General features: G+C 39.6%; 1 protein-coding gene and 1 pseudogene across 5 annotated transcripts in view; both read left to right on the plus strand.

The window, feature by feature from the left end:
• Positions 1-19,398, plus strand: part of Lin54 (lin-54 DREAM MuvB core complex component) — a 77,478-nt gene that overhangs the window by 36,370 nt on the left and 21,710 nt on the right. For all 5 annotated transcript variants that reach the window (XM_090343306.1, XM_090343305.1, XM_090343309.1 and 2 more), the window contains exon 4: positions 640-782. In XM_090343306.1, the coding sequence (XP_090199432.1) occupies positions 640-782 (143 nt within the window). The remainder of the gene's footprint in view (positions 1-639; positions 783-19,398) is intronic.
• Positions 4,961-5,025, plus strand: LOC150055519 (U6 spliceosomal RNA; annotated as a pseudogene).

The following is a 19,398-nucleotide window of genomic DNA, read 5'->3' on the forward strand; positions in this document are numbered from 1 at the left end:
GTTTTCTCAAGGCTAGTGGTCTGCCACTTGAGGCACAGCACCACATCTGTTTTTTTCTGTGTGTTGTTCCAAGGAATCAAACCTGGATCTTCTTGCATGCTGGGCAAGCACTCTACCACTAAGCCAAAGTCCCGGCCCCAGGAACTGAACTTTTAAGACTAACTTTTTAGAAACTGTCAACAGGGCACATACTTAGTTGTCCTGATAAACTAAATATTCCTAAACAGCTTTACTTTTTTAAAAATTCTGTCTGGGCTCACCACAGTTCTTTAGGGGCATGCTCCAGTATTTGATGTCTCATGTTGACAACTGAGCAATGACAAATATACACTGAAGGTTATATTTATTTGTTTTTGCTTTGTCAGTCCTGAGGCTTGATCTTAGGGCATGAGCACTGTCTCTGGGATTTCTTAAGGCTTGCACTCTACCATTTGAGCCACAGCACCATTTCTGGCTTTTTCTGTGTATGTGGTACTGAGAAATGGAGCCCAAAGACTTTGTGCATGCTAGATAAGCATTCTACCAGTAGGCCAAACTCCTAGCCCCCACACTGAAATTTTGTGGTATAGATCATCATCACATATATTTTTATACCATTATTGAGAAAATTGAAACTGATATGCTGCCTCTCATTCACAGGTAGGGTTCTTTCACAGTCTACTCCTGGAACTCCATCAAAGACCATAACAATACCTGAGAGTGGTGTTATTGGATCAACTATAAATTCTACGACACAGACACCAAATAAAATAGCCATCTCACCTTTGAAATCACCACATAAGGTAAAAAAATTTTTAAAAGGGAAAGAAAATGAAAAATATTCCGATTGATGCCTTTATTTTCTAACTAATCATTCAGAAAAATCTAATTTTCATATAATTGAACCCAGGTCTTCATGCATGCTAGGCAAGCACTCTACCACTAGGCCAAACTCCCAGCCCTTGAGTTTATTTTGTAATTAAGGAATTTTAACAACAAAAACTTACTTTTGTTTTTTTAACCATTCCTGGGGCTTGAACTCAGGGCCTGAGCACTGTCCTTGGGCCTTTTCAAGGGTAGAACTCTGCCACTTGAGCAACAGCACCACTTCCAGCTTTTCTGTATATGTGGTATTGAGGAATTGAACCTTGCACTTAGTGCATGCTAGGCAAACACTCTACCACTAGGCCAAATTCCCAGCCTCCAAAAACTTAGCTTTTAAATACATGATAACAGTAATCATTTTGCATGCTAAGATGTTTTTCATGTCCATATGAATTTGAATGTATGCTATGTGTAATGTATATTATGTGTAGTTTTATGCAAAAATACTGTCTTTAGGCAAGGCACATGTAGTTACATATAGTGCATATACAGTAACTTGCATGAAATGTTAATTTTTCTTTCATAGAAATTGAGCTGAATGATAAGCCTCAATTATTAAAAATTGTTGTTGACTGCTAATAACCACATTTATCAGTGTTTTAGAAGCTTAAATATATCTCATTCAAAGTATTTTAAAGTTTTTCATGATGTGTTTTCGTTTAAAAATGACAATTTTCTGTTTGGACTTCAGTTAGGATAAGTAAGTAGTCTTAACTCATTCCCCAAAACATAGATATCATAAAACCAGCTTATAAAAATGCATGAAAAGGGGCCGGGAGTTTGGCCTAGTGGTTAAAGTGCTTGCCTAGCATGCATGAAGACCCGGGTTCGATTCCTCGGTACCACATATAGAAAAAAAGCCGGAAGTGGTGCTGAGGCTCAAGTGGTAGAGCTCTAGCCTTGAGAAAGTCCAAGGACAGTGCTCAGGCCCTGAGCTCAAGCCCAGGACTGGCAAAAAAAAAAAAAAAAAAAAAATGCATGAAAAGAGTATGTTTTAAAAGTTATATTATTCAGGTAGAAATCCAAGCATTATTCTGTAAGGTACTCTTGTAACTCCAAACACATACAGTAATATGTTGGGGGTTTTTTTGCCAATTGTGGGGTTTGAACTCAGAGCTTGACCACTGTCCTTGGGCTTTTCTCAAGGCTAGTGCTCTACCACTTGAGTCACAGTACTACTTCCGACATTTTTTCTGTGTATGTGGTAGCAAGGAATCGAACCCAGAGTAGAATGCACGCTAGGCAAGCACTTTCCTACTGAGCCACACTCCTGGCCCAGTAGTATGTTTTTTGTACCTACCTTTTTCCTTGATCAAGAAGCCATAAGTGGAAGTGGTAGAGAACCTGCCTTGGGTAGTGCACAGGCCCTGAGTTCAAGCCAGAGTACCAGCATGGAGGAAGGGGAGGACATGGAGAGAGAAAAGGTGTGGGAGGGATTTATAAATAAAGCAAACATTAAACATTTGCCTTACATGTTCTATAAATACAGTTTAAGTAGGCATCTGCTTACCCAGTTAATGTAGGCAAACTTTCTTGAAATGGAATGAATTCGGATATTTTAAGTGCGTGCTGAATGAAATGCATAGTAATATGCACTTGGGCCAAAACACCAGTAAGGTAAGATTTTTAATTTCACAAAATTTATTAAGGGAGTTTGAAGGAATAAAATAAAATTCTCCACAGAACTGTAATAATTAAAGTTAGATTGAGCTCTCTTCGTTCTCTCTGTGTCTCTGCCTCCCCCACCTTCCCCCATATGTTTGTCTTTGTGTGGGGGTAAGGGTATGTATATAGAGAACAATTTTGTATTTTTGTGGTACTTGGGATTAAACTAGAACCATGTACATTTTAAGCAAACGCTCTGCCACTTGAACTGTACCCCTTGCCTTTTTGTTTATTATGCTTTTAAGGTAGGGTCTTGTTTGGGATAGCCTCAAACTCTTGATTTTTCTACCTTCAACTCCCAAGCAAGTGGTATTACAGATGTGCACTATTCACTTTGTTCAAAGACAGTTTGAATGACCTCAAACCTTAATGGTAGGTGAAACTTACATGCAAATGAGCTTTCTGGGTTAAAGTAATAGTTGAAGGAAAAATGCAAAAGTATGACTTATTGTTTTGGTAGTATAAGAGTATGGAGTGCTAAGGTTAGATTAAACATCTCATTTCTTCAGAAATGCCTTTTACCCTTGTCTACACATTGGAGTTACCTGGGGAATTTTTGATGACTGGTTCTAATCTACAGTGATTCAGTTTCAATCTCTCTCAAGTTTGGCCCGATATTAGTAACTGTGAAAGATAGGTTGGGGATGGAAGCCTGGGTTTCTGGGGAGAGTTCAGATTAGTGATCCTTCTGGCTCCACTTTCTGTATGCTGAGTTTACCGGTATACAACACCACACCCACCCTTACTTACCTTTTGAGATGATTTTTTTTTTTTTTTTTTTTTTTGCCAGTGCTGGGGCTTAAACTCGGGGCTTGCACACATTTATTTGCTCTACCTTTTGAGACACAGCACCACTTCTGGCTATTTCTGTGTATATGGTTCCGAGGAATCAAATGCAGGGCTTCATGCATAATAGGCAAGCACTCTACCACTAGGCCACACTCCTGGCCACAGATGAATTATTTTGAACTGTAGAACAGTCTTGGTTTGATTAAGACTCACAGGTATGAGAGATTTTATTTAAAGCTGTCACTGACCTCAATAGTGGAGAAGATGATTGTACTTTCCACCCTCTACTTCCTTGTTGCCTTGTCATTCATTTTCTCCTTTCTGATTAGGAAAATTTAATGAGAAAGGACAAAGTTTTATGTGACAAGAACTGTTGTTAATACAGCTGATACTAGTATCCGTGTGTCAGGTGTCTAGATGTGACTTTAGAGTTGAGTACATAGAATGCTGTTTTGGAAGGTCCTTGTGGGTGTGTCCATAGTGCCCCGTTGTCTTTGAGCCAACATTGTAACTTCTCTTTTTCTTTTTTTATTCTATTTTTATTTTTATTTTGTTTCCATTTCCTGGATTTTTTTTTTTTTTTGCCAGTCCTGGGGCTTGAACTCAAGGCCTGGGCACTGTCTTTTGATACTTTTTTGCTCAAGGCTAGTGCTCTGCCACTCAAGCCACATCACCACTTGCAACTCTTTTTGTGTATGTGGTACCAAGGAATCAAACCCAGGGCTTCATGCATGCTAGGCAAGCATTCTACCACTAGGCCATGTTCTCAGTCCTGGAGTTCATTTTTTAATTTTTTTATTATTATGATTAAGTGATTACATTGTTTATAGTACTATGATATAGTTATTCTTAGACATTGTCACAATCACTTTTTTACTTTTATAATACTAAGCAAAGCATCATCATTCAGCTAACATTGTAACTTCTCTTTTTGCTCTTGCTTCCTGTAATCCATCCTGGAGTCCTTTAACTACAGGGTCCTATGAAGATGCCTTAGCTTTTGTTCTGCAGGATTTTGCTAGAGGAAACTTGTATAACCCTAGCATAGGGTGCAATTACCTAACAGTTGTCTTCTATGTCCTTTCCCTGCCATTGTGATAGTCCCATCCATTTTCTTCTTTTCTGGACTGGGGCTAGTTTTCTGTGTTACATATCTCCCTATACTCCGGAGGCTATGTGACAGGTACTCCTAAAATCTCAATATATTGTATTCTGGTGACTAGACCAAGATGGGCATGACAATTTCTTTGTCTCAATAAGTTTTGAACCAAAGATTCAGTTGTCACTTTTCCCTTTTAAAAATTATTACCAGGGCTGGGAGTTTGGCCTAGTGGTAAAGTGCTTGTCTGGCATGCACGAAGTACAGGGTTTGATTCCTCAGTACCATATACATAGAAAAAAGCCTGGAAGTGGTGCTGTGGCTTAATTGGAAGAGCTCTAGCCTTGAGAAAGACCAAGGACAAAGCTCAGGACCTGAGTTCAAGCCCCAGGACTGCCAAAAAAAAAAATTATTACTAGTCGGGGCAGGGAATGTAGCCTAGTTTAGAGTGCAGCTTAGTGGTAGAGTGTTTGCATAGCATTGCATGAAGCCCTAGATTCAATTCCTTAGTACCACACAAACAGAAAAGGCTGGCAGTGTGCTCGAGAAGAGTAGCATGGCTCCTGTGCAAGGATGATATGCAAATTCATGAAGTGTTCCTGTTTTTTTTTTTTTGCAACATTGTTTAGCATAGCTAAGATGTGGAACCAGAACAGAAGCCCCTCAGTAGATGAATAGATCAAGAAGATGTGGTACTTATACACAATGGAATTCTATGCTGCCATCAGAAAGAATGACATTGCCCCGTTTATAAGGGAATGGAAGGACTTGGGAAAAATCATACTAAGTGAAGTAAGCCAGACTCAAAGAAACATAGGCTCCATGGTTTCCCTCTTGTAATAATTAGCATGTGTGTAGGGCTTTCCTAGCAGAGGATCACAGTAGCTCAAAAGCTACATGCCTATGGCCATATAGAATGAGGCTAAGTGAAATGAACTCTAGGATATGTAAACAAGAGTTTATCTTTGGGGGGGCGAGGGTTGTTGTTTTGTTTTGTTTTTTGTTTTTGCCAGTCCTGGGCTTGAGCTCAGGACCTGAGCACTGTCCTTGAGCTTTCTCAAGGCTAGAGCTCTACCACTTGAGCCTCAGCACCATTTCCAGCTTTTTTTCTATGTATGTGGTACCGAGTAATCAAACCCAGGTCTTCATGCATGCTAAACAAGCACTTTATCACTAGGCCAAACTCCTGGCCCCACTGGTTGTTGTTTTTAAGGTACCATGTGAAGTTATTTCTTTTCTCTTTTTCTTCCCCTTATGGCTTATCCTCTGTTGTTACTGTATTTGACTTTGGTACTACAAAGTATATAGATATACTTTGGTACATTGTGTATACATTTATTTGTTTATTTGAAATAAGGAATTAAAGGGGAAAAATAAGAAACTGAAGGGGCTGGAAGGAGGGAGAATGGGAGGAATAGAATACTAGTCTTGAGCAAAATAATCTCAGAGGCAGTGCCCAGGCTCTGCATTCAAGCCCCAGGATTGACCAGAAGAAAGCAGAAAGAAAAAGGTACCACATGTTTAAAAAGTACAGCTAAAGCTGAGAATCATTCATCTGACTTGGCTCTCACAGAATACAGTGAACAAATGCAAGAGTGAGCCAAGAAGACCCCTGGGAAGACTGATAATTTTTTTTTTCTGCCAGTTCTGGGGCTTGAACTCAGGGCCTGGGCACTGTCCTTGAGCTTTCTCAAGGCTAAAGCTTGAGCCACAGCACCGCTTTTGGCTTTTTCTATGTATGTGGTACTGAGGAATAGAACCTAGAGCTTTGTGCATGCTAGGCAAGCACTTGACCTCTAGGCCATACTCCTGGCCCAGAGGCCTATGAAGGTACTTGTTTACTGGCATCTCTCCTGCCAGACCCTTTTTAAGTCAGATCATCTAGAGCTGGACCTAACATCTCTAACTAGAATGATTACATTTCCATGAGCCAAACCTTAGATATTGCAAGAGTCATGATGACTTACTGCAGGAACCCTTAAAATGCTTGGTTTTGCTTAGCTAATTGAAGAAACCCAGAATTTATTTAACTTTCTGATCTGGATGGGAAAATTGTTGATCGCAGTAAAATTATTTCTTTCAAGGAATTTTGTAAACAAACTATTATGTTTATGTGTTTCTGGCAGGAGCAGGTGAATTGAAAGTTTAGGGCCAACCTGGTCTGCCTAGTAAGTTCAAGGTGAGCCTGAGCTGTTTAGCAATTCTGTCTCAAAGAAATAAGGTCTTACGATGTATATCACAGGTACAGTGTTTGCCTGCATTGTGAAAGGTTAAACTCTGAAGCCTCAAAACAGATTTTCTAACAGAAACCTTTTCTATAAGTATTTTAAGTATAGACACGCATAAATAAATAAAAACCAAATTTGGTCCTTTGATATGGCCTCTAAAGAGAATTTTTTTTTTTTTTTTTTGCCAGTCCTGGGCTTGGGCTCAGGGCTTGAGCACTGTCCTTGGGCTTTCTCAAGGCTAGAGCTCTACCACTTGAGCCTCAGCACCACTTCCTGCTTTTTGCCATGTATGTGGGGTACCGAGGAATTGAACCTGGGTCTTCAGGCATGCTAGGCAAGCACTCTACCACTAGGCCAAACTCCCGGCCCTTAAAGAGAAGTTCTTATTAAGTAATCACATTTAGAAAAATCCTTTATTGAATGCAGAGGAACTATACAATGGTATCAAATATATTTTTTTTCCTAATAAAAGGAGCAAGTTGAGGAAACTTTTATTGTATTTCTTGAAAGTGACTCATGCTTTGATGCAAATAAATAACAAAACAATATAAAAAAAAAAACAAGTACCTTAATACTTTTAAACTACTTTCAAAGCCAATGAAGCCAACTTGGTTGTCATTATTATTTTTTACACTATTATTTCAAAGACTCAGATTTTATATTTGTATGTGTATATATATATATATAAATAAGGATTATATATGTGTGTAATACAAACTTTTTAAGGTTTACCTTATGGATGAATGTCTAGTTTCTCCATAAAGATTTGAGGACTCTTCTGTTTGCTTCTTTGCCAGCGACAAGTCAGCCTTTTCTGAATTTTTTTTTTTTTTTTTTTTTTTTTTTTGCCAGTCCTGGGCTTGAGCTCAGGGCCTGAATACTGTCCTTGGACTTTCTCAAGGCTAGAGCTCTACCACTTGAGCCTCAGCACCACTTCTGGCTTTTTTCTATGTATGTGGTACCGAGGAATCGAACCCGGTCTTCATGCATGCTAGGCAAGCACTTTAACCACTAGGCCAAACTCCCAGTCCTATGGTAGCAATTATTGATGTAAGATTTACACCTCAGGTAAAACCCTTTGCTTTGTCAGTAGAATCTCTTTTTTGACTTGTATAATCAGAGTCACTGTGAGATAAATTCTTTTTGCATCTTCCGTCCTTCCTTCCTTCTTTTCTTCCTTCCTTCCTTCCTTTCTTTTCTTTTTTTTGGTTGTGGGGCTTGAACTCTAGGCCTGAGCACTGTCCCTGAGCTCTTCAGTTCAAGGCTAGTGCTCTACCACACTGAGCTACAGCACCACTTCCAGTTTTGTGATGGTTAATTGGAGATGAGTTTCATGGACTTCTAGCACTGGGCTGGCTTTGAACTGCAATTCTCAGATCTCAGCCTGAGTAGCTGGGATTATAGGCATGAGCCACCAATGCTTGGCATCCTTTTTTTGTTTCGTTTGTTTTTTTTTGAAAAGCAAAATACATTTATTTGATCAAAGTTTTAGATTACATGAGAGCCTTCAGAAATTAAGACCCAAAACACATCATCCTTTTCTTTACCAGCTTTTTGAGAATTTTCTGGTATTGTCAGTGTCTGTAAATCCCTTCCACTTTAGACATATTCTACCTTCCCATTTACTACACATTGCTCTACTACTTTTTCCACACCACAAATTCTTCAGTCTCTGCCTCTCCAATTTTTTTGTACTGTTTCTTTTCTGGTTTTCTTTTCTTTTCCTTTTTTTGGCCAGTCCTGGGCTTGAGCTCAGTGCCTGAGCACTGTCCTTGGGCTTTCTGAAGGCTAGAGCTCTACCACTTGAGCCTCAGCACCACTTCTAGCTTTTTTCTATATGTGGTACTGAGGAATCGAACCCAGGTCTTCATGCATGCTAGGCAAGCATTTTAACCACTAGGCCAAACTCCCAGCCCCTCTTTTCTGGTTTTCTGTTTGTTTGTTTTCCACTGAGATTTTTGGGAAGTTTTTCATTGCAGGCTTACAGAACTATTATTCACCATCTCTGATGATCTAGATTGAAGTCCTACAGCTTTCCCCCTCCCCCTTTTGTTTTAATTTAAAAAAATTCATTAACATTGATTTTTACATCATATTTCAAATGATGTATTAAACAAGTATTTAAGAAGGGAATCTATATATAATCACTGGCACTTAGATTTTAGAACTTAATTAAAATTAGGCTGAGAGTTTGTATACTATAGATACATATTAATCTATGTAATAAAACATTATGTCTATAGAGTCATAAATTTGTGCATCTGTGTAGTTGTGTTTATATTTCCAATATCATGTCCGTAGCATTGGGTATGCAAATATTGAGTCCTCTCTCTTGTACTGTTTGGATCTAATAGCCACATATTAAGGATAACATGCACCTTTTGTTCCTTAGGTCTTGACTTGTCTCACTCAACATGATTCGCTCTAAATTCATCCATTTCCCTGCAAATACCACTATTTTATCTTGTCTGTTGACTATGTAGAATTCCATTGTATATGTATACCACTGTTTTCTGTATCCATTCATCTGCAATAGGATATCTGGATTGTTTCCGTCGCCTGGCTATTGTAAATAGTGCAGAGATGAACATAGCTGAGCAGGTGTCCTTATCATATCCTGGCTTATGATGTTTAGGATAGATGCCCAGGGGGTAGTATGGTGGGATTGTAGGAAAGGTCTATTTTTTTTTTTTTTTTTTTTTGCCAGTCCTGGGCTTGAGCTCAGGGCCTGAGCACTGTCCTTGGACTTTCTCAAGGCTAGAGCTCTACCACTTGAGCCTCAGCACCACTTCCAGCTTTTTTCTATATATGTGGTACCAAGGAATCGAACCCGGGTCTTCATGCATGCTAGGCAAGCACTTTAACCACTAGGCCAAACTCCCGGCCTATTTTCAGTTCTTTAAGAAACCTCCACACTGCTTTCCAGAGTGGCTGAACTTGCTTACAATCCCATCAGCAGTGCAGTGCAGTAGGGTTCCTTTTTCTCCACAACCCCGTCAGCATCTGTCATTGTCTGAGTTTAAAATCTTGGCCATTCTAATTGGGGTAAGGTGGTATCTTAGGGTTGTTTTTATTTGTATTTCCTTTATGACCATGGATGATAAGCACTTTCTCATAAGCTTTTCTGCCATTTTAACTTTGAGGGCGGGGGGGATTAGTTTCTTGAGTACCCTGTAAATGCTGGATATTAAGCATTTGTCTGATGTATTATTGGTAAATATCTTTTCCCAGTTGGTTGGCTGTCTTTCTACTTTAGTAGCTATGCTTTTATCTGTGCATAAAGTTTATTTTTAGGTAGCCCCATTTATCGAGTCTCTCTCCAATCTGTTGTGACCCTGGGATTCTGTTCAGGAAGTTTTTGCCTGTACCTATCAGTTCCAGTGTCTCTCCAACTCTATCGTGTAGTAGTTTCAAGGTTTCCAGTCTGATATTGATGTCTTTGATCCATTTTGAATTAATGCTTGTGCATAGTGAAAGGCTAGGGTCAATTTTTAGTTTTCTACATGTGGCTGCCCAGTTTTACCAGCACCAATAATTGAATAGGGTGTTTGTTCCACTGTATATCTTTGGCTCCTTTGTCAAATTCAAGTTGACTATATGTGTGTGGTTTTGGATCTTCTATTGATATTCTAGTCTATTTTTGTGCCATGACCATGCTGTTTTTATTTTTATGGCTTTATAGTAGAGTTTGAAGTCTAGTATTGTAATGCCACCTGCATTGCTCTTTTTGCCTAGAATTGTTTTGGCTTATTCTAAGTCTTTTCTTGTTCCATATGAAATTTTGGATTATACCTTCTATTTCAGTGAAGAATGTCTTTGGGATTTTGATGGGGGTTGCATTGCATTGTGTATCAATTTTGGCAGTATGGCCATTTTCATTATATTGGTTCTCCCTACCCATGATTATGGGATGTCTTTTCATTTCCTGGTATCTTCTTTAATTTCTTTTGTTAGGCTTTTATAGTTTTCATTAAATAGTTCCTTTATATCTTTGGTTACGTTAATTTCTAAGTATTTTATTCTTTTGTCCTCCCTTTTTTTTTAAGTAGAAGGTAGGTGATGGGGACGCTGTCTTTTTATGTGTAGAGAAGTTTATAGTATGTAGTTCTCAGCTTTGGACCCTAACTTGATCCATATTTTGTGATAGTAGAAAATGTACCATTCTTATATCTCTCTCTTTTTCTTTTTTTTCATAATAAAAAAATTCCTTACCCCCTCCACCTTTTCACTGAATGTTCTTGCTGTATTCCTTCTAGAATGGGTGAATGCTAGGAGCTCTCTACCAGAGGGTGTATCTTCCCCTGAAGACTTCTACAGACCAATGCCTTTTTTTCTCCTTCATCCATCATAACCCCATGCTTGGTATCATCAATGCCCTTGCTTTTCAGTGCAATTACAGATCATTCTTATTCTTTTCCATAAGGTGGGAATTATGTTCAACTTGACCTCAAATTACTTAAAATTATGCTTTCCTCTTATTGTAGGACAGATTTCTGTCATAATTGTTTTCAAATTTTTCACATGCAAATGAATATTTAACTAATAAAAATATGGTCCTAAAGTTTCACTTTCTTTGTGCTTTAGATTTTCACAATTGTGTTATCAATTCCCCGGCCTTTGAAGTGTCTTTTGTTCTGTAATCTTCCTCTTTCATTTTTAATATTGTTTGTTGATAACAGGAAATTTCAGAAGGCCACAGTGTCCTAACAAACAGAAAATCTATTCACGTAATTCATAATATTAATAGAAATAAAAATGGCATCACAAGCCCAATGAATACAGAAGATTCTTGATAATATCCAACCTCCATTTTGGCTAAAACATTTAAGACAACAAAAATAGAATATGCCTTATAATTTGAAAAGGGAGAAAAACAACCAAGCTTCATATAATAGAGTGTGTTGAATGAGGATAGCACTTTCATTCATGTTGTCCCAAGTGACAAGATTTTATTCATTTTTGTGATTGAATGGTATTTCATTGTGTATATGTACTGCATTTTTATCCACTTATCAGTTGATGGACAGGTTGTTTCTGTTTCTTTGTTATTATGACTAATGCTGCAATAATAATAACAGATGTCTCTTTCACATTCCTTTGCATATACACTCAATAGTGGGATTGTGGAGTTTACTGCATTATATAGTAATTCTAGGTAACTTTTTCCAGTTCTGTGGAATAAATTTGAGGTCTTACATATTGGACAAGTATGATGCTGAGTCTTTCATATACCTCTCAGCCATTTGTGTCTTCTGAGAAATATCTTTATTCTACTGCCCTTCATTTAATTTCAGTGGGGTGTGGGGTGCGCATGTGTGCGTGCATGCGTGCGTGTGGGTGTGTGCGTGTGTATGTGTGTGTGTGTGTGTGTGTGTTGGTATTGGGCTTGAATTCAGGATCTGGGTGCTATCCTTGAGTTGAACCAGTCTCTAGTTCTGGCTTTTTGGTGGTTAATGGGTATGAGCTTTCCTGACTAGGTTGGCTTAGAACTGTGATCAGCCTCCTAAGTAGTTAAAATTACAGACATGAGCTGTGGGCAGCCAGCTTTAATTGGTTATTTTGGTTGCACTTTAATTTTTAAAATTCCTCTGTATTTGTAATAGTTTGCCACTATTTTCTTTCATTCTATAACATATCTTTATTGTTTTCTTTGCTGGGCAGAAGCTTTTTAGTTAAATACAATCACATTTGTCTGCTTTGTTTTTTGTTTTTGCTTTTGGAGTGTTGTTTATTCCATTGTCCTAAAACATTTTTCCTGTGTTTTAATAGTATTGTAGTTTTAGGTCTTAATTTTTCTGTTTTTGTATTTTATGTCTCATCTGTTTTGAGTGTTTTGTTTTTGTTTTTGTATTTTTGTGGGTCATGAGGCTTGAACTTGCCTGGGTGCTGCCCCTGAGCTCTTTAGCTCAAGGCTACCGCCCTACCCTTGAGCCAAGCCCCACTTATCATTTTCTAGAGGTTAATTGGAGATAAGAGTCTCAGATCTTGGGGCCTAGTGGTTAAAGTGCTTGCCTAGCATACACAAAGACCCGGGTTCAATTCCTTGGTACCACATACATACAAAAACCCAGAAGTGGTGCTGAGGCTCAAGTGGTAGAGCTCTAGCCTTGAGAAAGTCCAAGGACAGTGCTCAGGCCCTGAGCTCAAGCCCAGGACTGGCCAAAAAAAAAAAAAAAAGAGTCTCAGATCCTTTCATGCCCAGACTGGCTTTGAACTCAACTTGATCTTTAGATCTCAGCCTCCTGAGTAGCTAAGATTACAGGCGTGAGTCACCTGGCCCAGACTGGTTTGAGCTGATTTTATAACTGACAAGACATAGGGATCTAGCTGCCTTGTTCTGTATATGGATATAATACAGTTTCTGCAACACTTTCATTGAAAATATTTCTTTATCCAGTTCATGTTCTAAACACCTTTGTCAAGGTCACTTGGCTACAGATTTGTGGAATCATTTCTAGTAAATTCTGGTATGTGAGTGTCTGATTTTTGGTATTGGGTTTTTTATTTGTTTTGGTTTATGTTTTGATTTTGGGGTTTTTTTGGTCACTGTTGTTTGTTTTGCCAGTCCTGGAGCTTGAACTTAGAGGCTGGGCACTGTCCTTGGACATATTTTGCTCAAAGCTAGCGCTCTGCCACTTGAGCCACAGCTCCATTTCTGGCTTCTTCTGTATATGTGGTACCAAGGAATTGAACCCAGGGCTTCATGCATGCTAGGCGAGCAATACTGCTAGGCCATACTCCTGGCCCTGTGTGTCTGGTTTTTACATACTATTTTGGTTATTATGTTTTTGAAGTCAGTACAGATGTCTGTCGCTTTATTCTTTTCCCTTCAAGATTGCTGTTTCCACATAAATTTCAGGATTAAAAAAAATAATTCAATGAAGAATGTCATTTGTGTTCTTTTTTTTTTTTTTTTTTTTTTTTTTTTTTTTTTTTTTTGCCAGTCCTGGGCTTGAGCTCAGGGCCTGACCACTGTCCTTGGACTTTCTCAAGGCTAGAGCTCTACCACTTGAGCCTCAGCACCACTTCTGGCTTTTTTCTATGTATGTGGTACCGAGGAATCGAACCCGGTCTTCATGCATGCTAGGCAAGCACTTTAACCACTAAGCCAAACTCCCGGCCTCATTTGTGTTCTTTAAGCAGTGTACAAAGGGATTTCAATTCAACAGATCAAATTATAAGATATCTTGATCAGTACCTCCCTTCATTTGTTCTTTCCCATTTTTCTTTCTTTTTTTTTTTTTTTTTTTGCCAGTCTTGAGCTCAGAGTCTGAGCACTGTCCTTGGACTTTCTCAAGGCTAGAGCTCTACCACTTGAGCCTCAGCACCACTTCCGGCTTTTTCTATATATGTAGTACCAAGGAATCGAACCCGGGTCTTCGTGCATGCTAGGCAAGCACTTTAACCACTAGGCCAAACTCCCGGCCAAATTAATTTTTTTTAAGTTAGTTATTCCTTTTGGTGTAATTTGATGTTATTCTTTCTTTGTTTTCTTTTTTGCCAGTTCTGGGACTTAAACTCAGTGCCTTGGCACTGTCCTTTAGCATTCTCAAGGTTAGAGGTCTACCACTTGAGCCACAGCACTACTTCTGGCTTTTTCTTTTCTTTTTTTGTGGGTGATGGGGCTTGAACTCAGCCTGGGCGCTGGCTATCCCTGAGCATTTCAGCTCAAAGTTACCACCCTACCCCTGGGCCTGGGCAGTGTCCCTGAGCTCTTCAGTTCAAGGCTACTGTCCACAGTGCTACTTGTGGTTTTCTAGTGATTAATTGGAAATAAAAATCTCACAGACTTTTGTGTCCTGGCTGGCTTTGAACCTCAATCCTCACATCTCAGCCTCTTGAGTACGATTACAGATGTGAGCTACAGGCGTGAGCCACTGGCATGTGGTTTTAAATTTCTTTATTGAGAAATTTCTTTTTTTTTGGGGGGGGGTGAGCTCTGGGTCTGGGCGCTGTCCTAAGCTGTTCAGCTCAAGTCTACTTCTCTACCCCTGGAGCCTCAGCCCTACTTCCAGTTTTCTAGTGGTTAATTGGAGATAAGAGTTTCATGTTCTTTAGTGCCAGGACTGGCTTTGGACTGCCTTTGAACCATGATCCTCAGGTCTCAGTCTCCTGAGTAGCTAGGATTACAGGTGTGAGCCACCATGGCCAGCTTCACATAATCATTTATATTCACAGTGGTAAGGATTATCATTCTGTTGTATGAATAACAAGAAGTATAAACACCTCAAGTTTTACATAAGAAAAATGTCTAACTCTACAGGGATAAAATGATTTATTCCTGGTCAGGTGATATGTACATTTCTTTCCTGTTCTTATCAGCTGTTTCCTCTTTCTCTCCCATTCTCTCCCTCCCTTCCTTCACCACCCTTGAGTTCTTAGTTCACTTTCATCAATGTCTAGTGCAGCTGATAGGTCTGCTGCTGCACTTTGTCACTGCTTTCTTCTGAATCAGTGTCCTCCTCCCTCCTTCAGATGTGCATATTTTTATACCATATATGAGGTAAAGAATTCAGAGAGAGCTGGGCACTAAATCAACACTTGCATATCAGGGAGACCTCCTGTTTTTGTCTCTCTGATCTTGCCTTATCTTTAGCTTGATTTTTTTTTTTTGGTAGGTGGTGGTGGGACTTGAACTCTGGACCTGGGCCTTGTCCCTGAGCTCTTCAGCTCAAGGCTGTTGCCCTACCCCTGGAGCCACAGCCCCATTTCCGGTTTTCTGGTTAATTGGAGATAGTAGTCTCAAGGACTTTGTAGTTTCCTCGGAACAGAGATTCCCAGACCTCAGCCTCCTGAGTAGCTAGGATTACAGGCGTGATCCACCTCACCCAACCTTTAACTTGTTTTTTGAAATGGGATCTCATCAAATTTTATCTAGGCTTATCTCAGTCCCTAGTCTTGCCTCTGCCTCTTAGGTTGCTGCTGGAAAAAAAATCAACGTGTTTATATCCTTTAGCTTTTAGGTCTGTGAACTTGGCTGGTTGTCCTGCTTTCATTTCTCTGTTAACTCTGCTTAGTTTGGAAAACTCCTGGGGCTCACAGGTCTCTTATACTTTCAGACCATGTGTTTTGTAGGTATTTTCTCCAATCCTGTGACTTCACTTCTCATTTTCTGAAGAGTAGAATTTTTTAGTTTGTTTTTCAGGGCTGAAGATTTAGCTCAGAGACTTGTAAGAGGTTATTTATTTAGGCCAGTTATGGGGCTTGACCTCAGAGTCTAGGCACTGTCCTTAAGTTTTTCTACACAAGGTTAGCACTCTATTACTTTGAGCCATAGCTCTACTTGTTGTTTTCAGGGAGTTAATTGGAGATCACAGACTTTCCTGCCTGTGCTGGTTTTGAACTATGATCCTTAAATCTCAGCCTCCTGGGTAGCAAGATTATAGGCAATGAGCCCCTCAGTCTTTTTTTTTATTTTAATGATGTATGATCTTTTAATGAAGTATGAGTTTTCTTTTATGGATTATGCTCTTGGTAACATAATCACAACAAGTCTGTAAAGAGACACAGTTTTGATTCTGGAAAGTCATTAAACTTTAAGTGAAATATTTCCTATTTTAACTGTGGTTTATATTTTGTTTATTTGGGGTTATTATCTTGTGGCACAGTCTTACTGCATAGCCCAGACTGGCCTCAAAGTTTCAGCCCCCCAAACAGAGAGATTATAGGCTTGGACCACTACTCCTGGCTTGACATCTTTGGTGTGGGGGCGAGGGTTATGAGGCTTGAACTCTGGGTTGGGAACTGTCCCTGAGCTCTTCAACTCAAGGCTACCACCCTACCCCTGGGTCTGGGTGCTCTCCCTAAGCTCTTCAGCTCTAGACTACCACCCTACCCTTGAGCCACAGCCTCACTTCGTGATTAATTGCAGATAAGAGTCTCTCAACTTTGTAGTCTTTGGAGGCTTTGCATTGCCTGGGTTGGCTTTGAACCACGATCCTCAGATCTCAGCCTCCTAAATAGCTAAGATTACAGGCGTAAGCCACTGCACCCGGCTTCTGGCTTGACATTTTATAGTTCTCATTTTATTGAACTTTATGTTCCAAAACTCTCATTCCTCTTGCTTCAGCCTCCAAAATACTGAGATTATAGACAGGTGGAAGTACTTGGGAGACGGAGGCCAGAGGATCTCAAATTCCAGACCAGCCTACACTACATAGTGAGACCAGTCTAAAAAAGAAAAAACAAGGGCTGGGAGTTTGGCCAGGTGGTAGAGTGCTTACCTAGCATGCATGAAGACCCGGGTTCAATTCCTCGGTACCACATACATAGAAAAAAGCCAGAAGTGATGCTGAGGCTCAAGTGGTAGAGCTCTAGCCTTGAGAAAGTCCAAGGACAGTGGTCAGGCCCTGAGCTCAAGCCCAGGACTGGCAAAAAAAAAAAAAAAAAAAAGAAAAAACAAAAATACACTTTAGTGAAAATATCAATTGTCTCTTCCTGTATGAATTCTCCCTTCCTATCATCTGCCGTTTCATGCCCTGTATGATTTTTCACTGCTTAAAATATCTCATAAAAGTGGGACTGGGAGTTTGGCCTAGTTGTAGAATGCTTGTATAGCATGCATGAAGACCCGGGTTTGATTCCTCAGTACCACCTACGTAGAAAGTGCTGGAAGTGGTGCTGTGACTCAAAGGTTATGCTCTACCCTTGAGAAAGCCCAACGACAATGCTTAGGCCCTGAGTTCAAGCCCCAGGACTGACAAAAAATCGTAAAAGTGAACTGATATTAAGCTGGGCTCAGTGGCTCACGCTTATTGCAATCCTAGATACTCAGGAGGCTGAGATCTGAGGATCGTGGTTCAAAGCCAGCCCCAGCACTAAAAAGTCCATGAGACTCTTATCTCCGATTAACCACCAGAAAACGGGAAGTGGTGCTGTGGCTCTAGGAGTAAAGCAGTAGACTTGAGCTGAAGAGCTCAGGGAAAGAGCCTAGGCCCAGAGTTCAAGGTCCATGACTGGCCACCCCTCCCCCAAAAATGAACTGATAATATCCATGTTATAGACATAATAGAATTTCCGTCATTTTTGAGCCAAAATGAAACTCACTGAAAGCTGTTGAATAATAGAAAGTAAGGGGTTGGGGAAAGAGGGCAATCAAATGGGTCACTCTTGTTAACTATATGTTTGAAAAACCCCTTTGAAAAATTAGCATACATCTTTAAAAAAATGAATATCAGGAATAGAAAACAGATCCTGTCTGATGTTGGCAGCAGTGGAAATGTGAAGGGTAAATGAAGAGGGTGAATATGGTTAAAATGGACAGTGACAGTCTGCCCTTAGTCTGAACAGCCTGTCAGAAGACAAAGTGACTTAAATTTTTAGCTAAATAACATCACTTAGAACCTCAGTTTATCTCCTGAGTTTTTCACTAGACATTGGAAGAAATTATTCAAAACTAAAATATATAGGTATTAGAGCGATCATATTCAGATGTTAATAGAAATAACTATAGAATTAACATATTCAAGAATGTTTCCTCAAAAACAAATAATGTGCCACTTTTGGAAATATTCTTAATAATGCCAGTCTGAATCTCATGTTTCCTCTGCTTTATTCATAATAGCCAAGGTGCCCATCAACTGGTTGAGATTGGGAAGATTTTAATTTAAGACCAGTGCAAAATGTTAGTGAGATACCATCTCAACCAGTAAGCTAGGTTTGGTAATATATGCCTTAGGTCCTTACAATGTAGAAAGCGTAGGTAAAAGGATTTTGCCTGGAGGAATCTCCTGAATAGAGTCCCAGGGGCACAACAGATTAGTAAGATTGAGCAAATGGAACTACATTAAAATGAAGTTTCTGCACAGCTAAAGACATAGCTACTAAACTAGAAAGACAGCCAACCATTTGGGAAAAAATCTTTACCAGCAATACATCATACAGAGGCCTAATATTCAATATATACAGGGAACTCAAGAAACTAAACCCTCCAATAACTAATAAACCAATCACTAAATGGACATGGAAGCTAAAGAGAGACTTTTCAGTAGAAGAGATAAAAATGGCAAGGAAACATATGAGAAAATACTCATCATCCATGGCCATAAAGGAAATGCAAATCAAAACAACTGAGATGCCATCTTACTCCAATTAGACTGGCCAATGTTCTGAATTTACACAATAGCAAATGCTGATGGAGATATGGAGAAAAAGGAGCCCTATTGCACTGCTGGTGGGAGTGTAAACAACCACTCTGGAAAGCAGTCTGAAGGTGCCTCAAAAAAAAACTAAACAGGCCAGGAGTTTGGCCTAGTGGTAGAGTGCTTGCCTAGCATGCATGAAGACCTGGGTTTGATTCCTCAGTACCACATAAATAGAAAAAGCCTGGAAGTGGTGCTGTGGCTCAAGTGGCAGAGCTCTAGCCTTGAGAAAGCCCAAGGATAGTGCTCAGGCCCTGAGTTCAAGCCAGGACTGACCCAAAAAAAAAAAATCTAAACATATGACCTAGCCATACCACTCCTATGCATCTATCCTGGGCATCATGAACCAGGATATGCCAAGGATACCTGCACATCCATGTTCGTCACCGTACTGTTCACAAGTGCCAAGATATGCAAACAACTTAGATGTCCCACAATAGCTAAAGGAATCCAAAAAATGTGGTACCTATGTATAATGGAATTTTACACAGCCATTAGAAAGGATAAAATAATGGCAGGTAAATGGATGGAACTGGAACAAATCATGTTGAGTGAGGTAAGCCAAGATCAGAGAGACAAACGGCACACATTCTCCCTGACAAGTGGATGTTAG

This window comes from Megascapheus bottae, chromosome 13 (genome assembly GCF_031878675.1).
Source record: "Megascapheus bottae isolate mThoBot1 chromosome 13, mThoBot2.hap1, whole genome shotgun sequence".
NCBI lineage: Eukaryota > Metazoa > Chordata > Mammalia > Rodentia > Geomyidae > Megascapheus > Megascapheus bottae.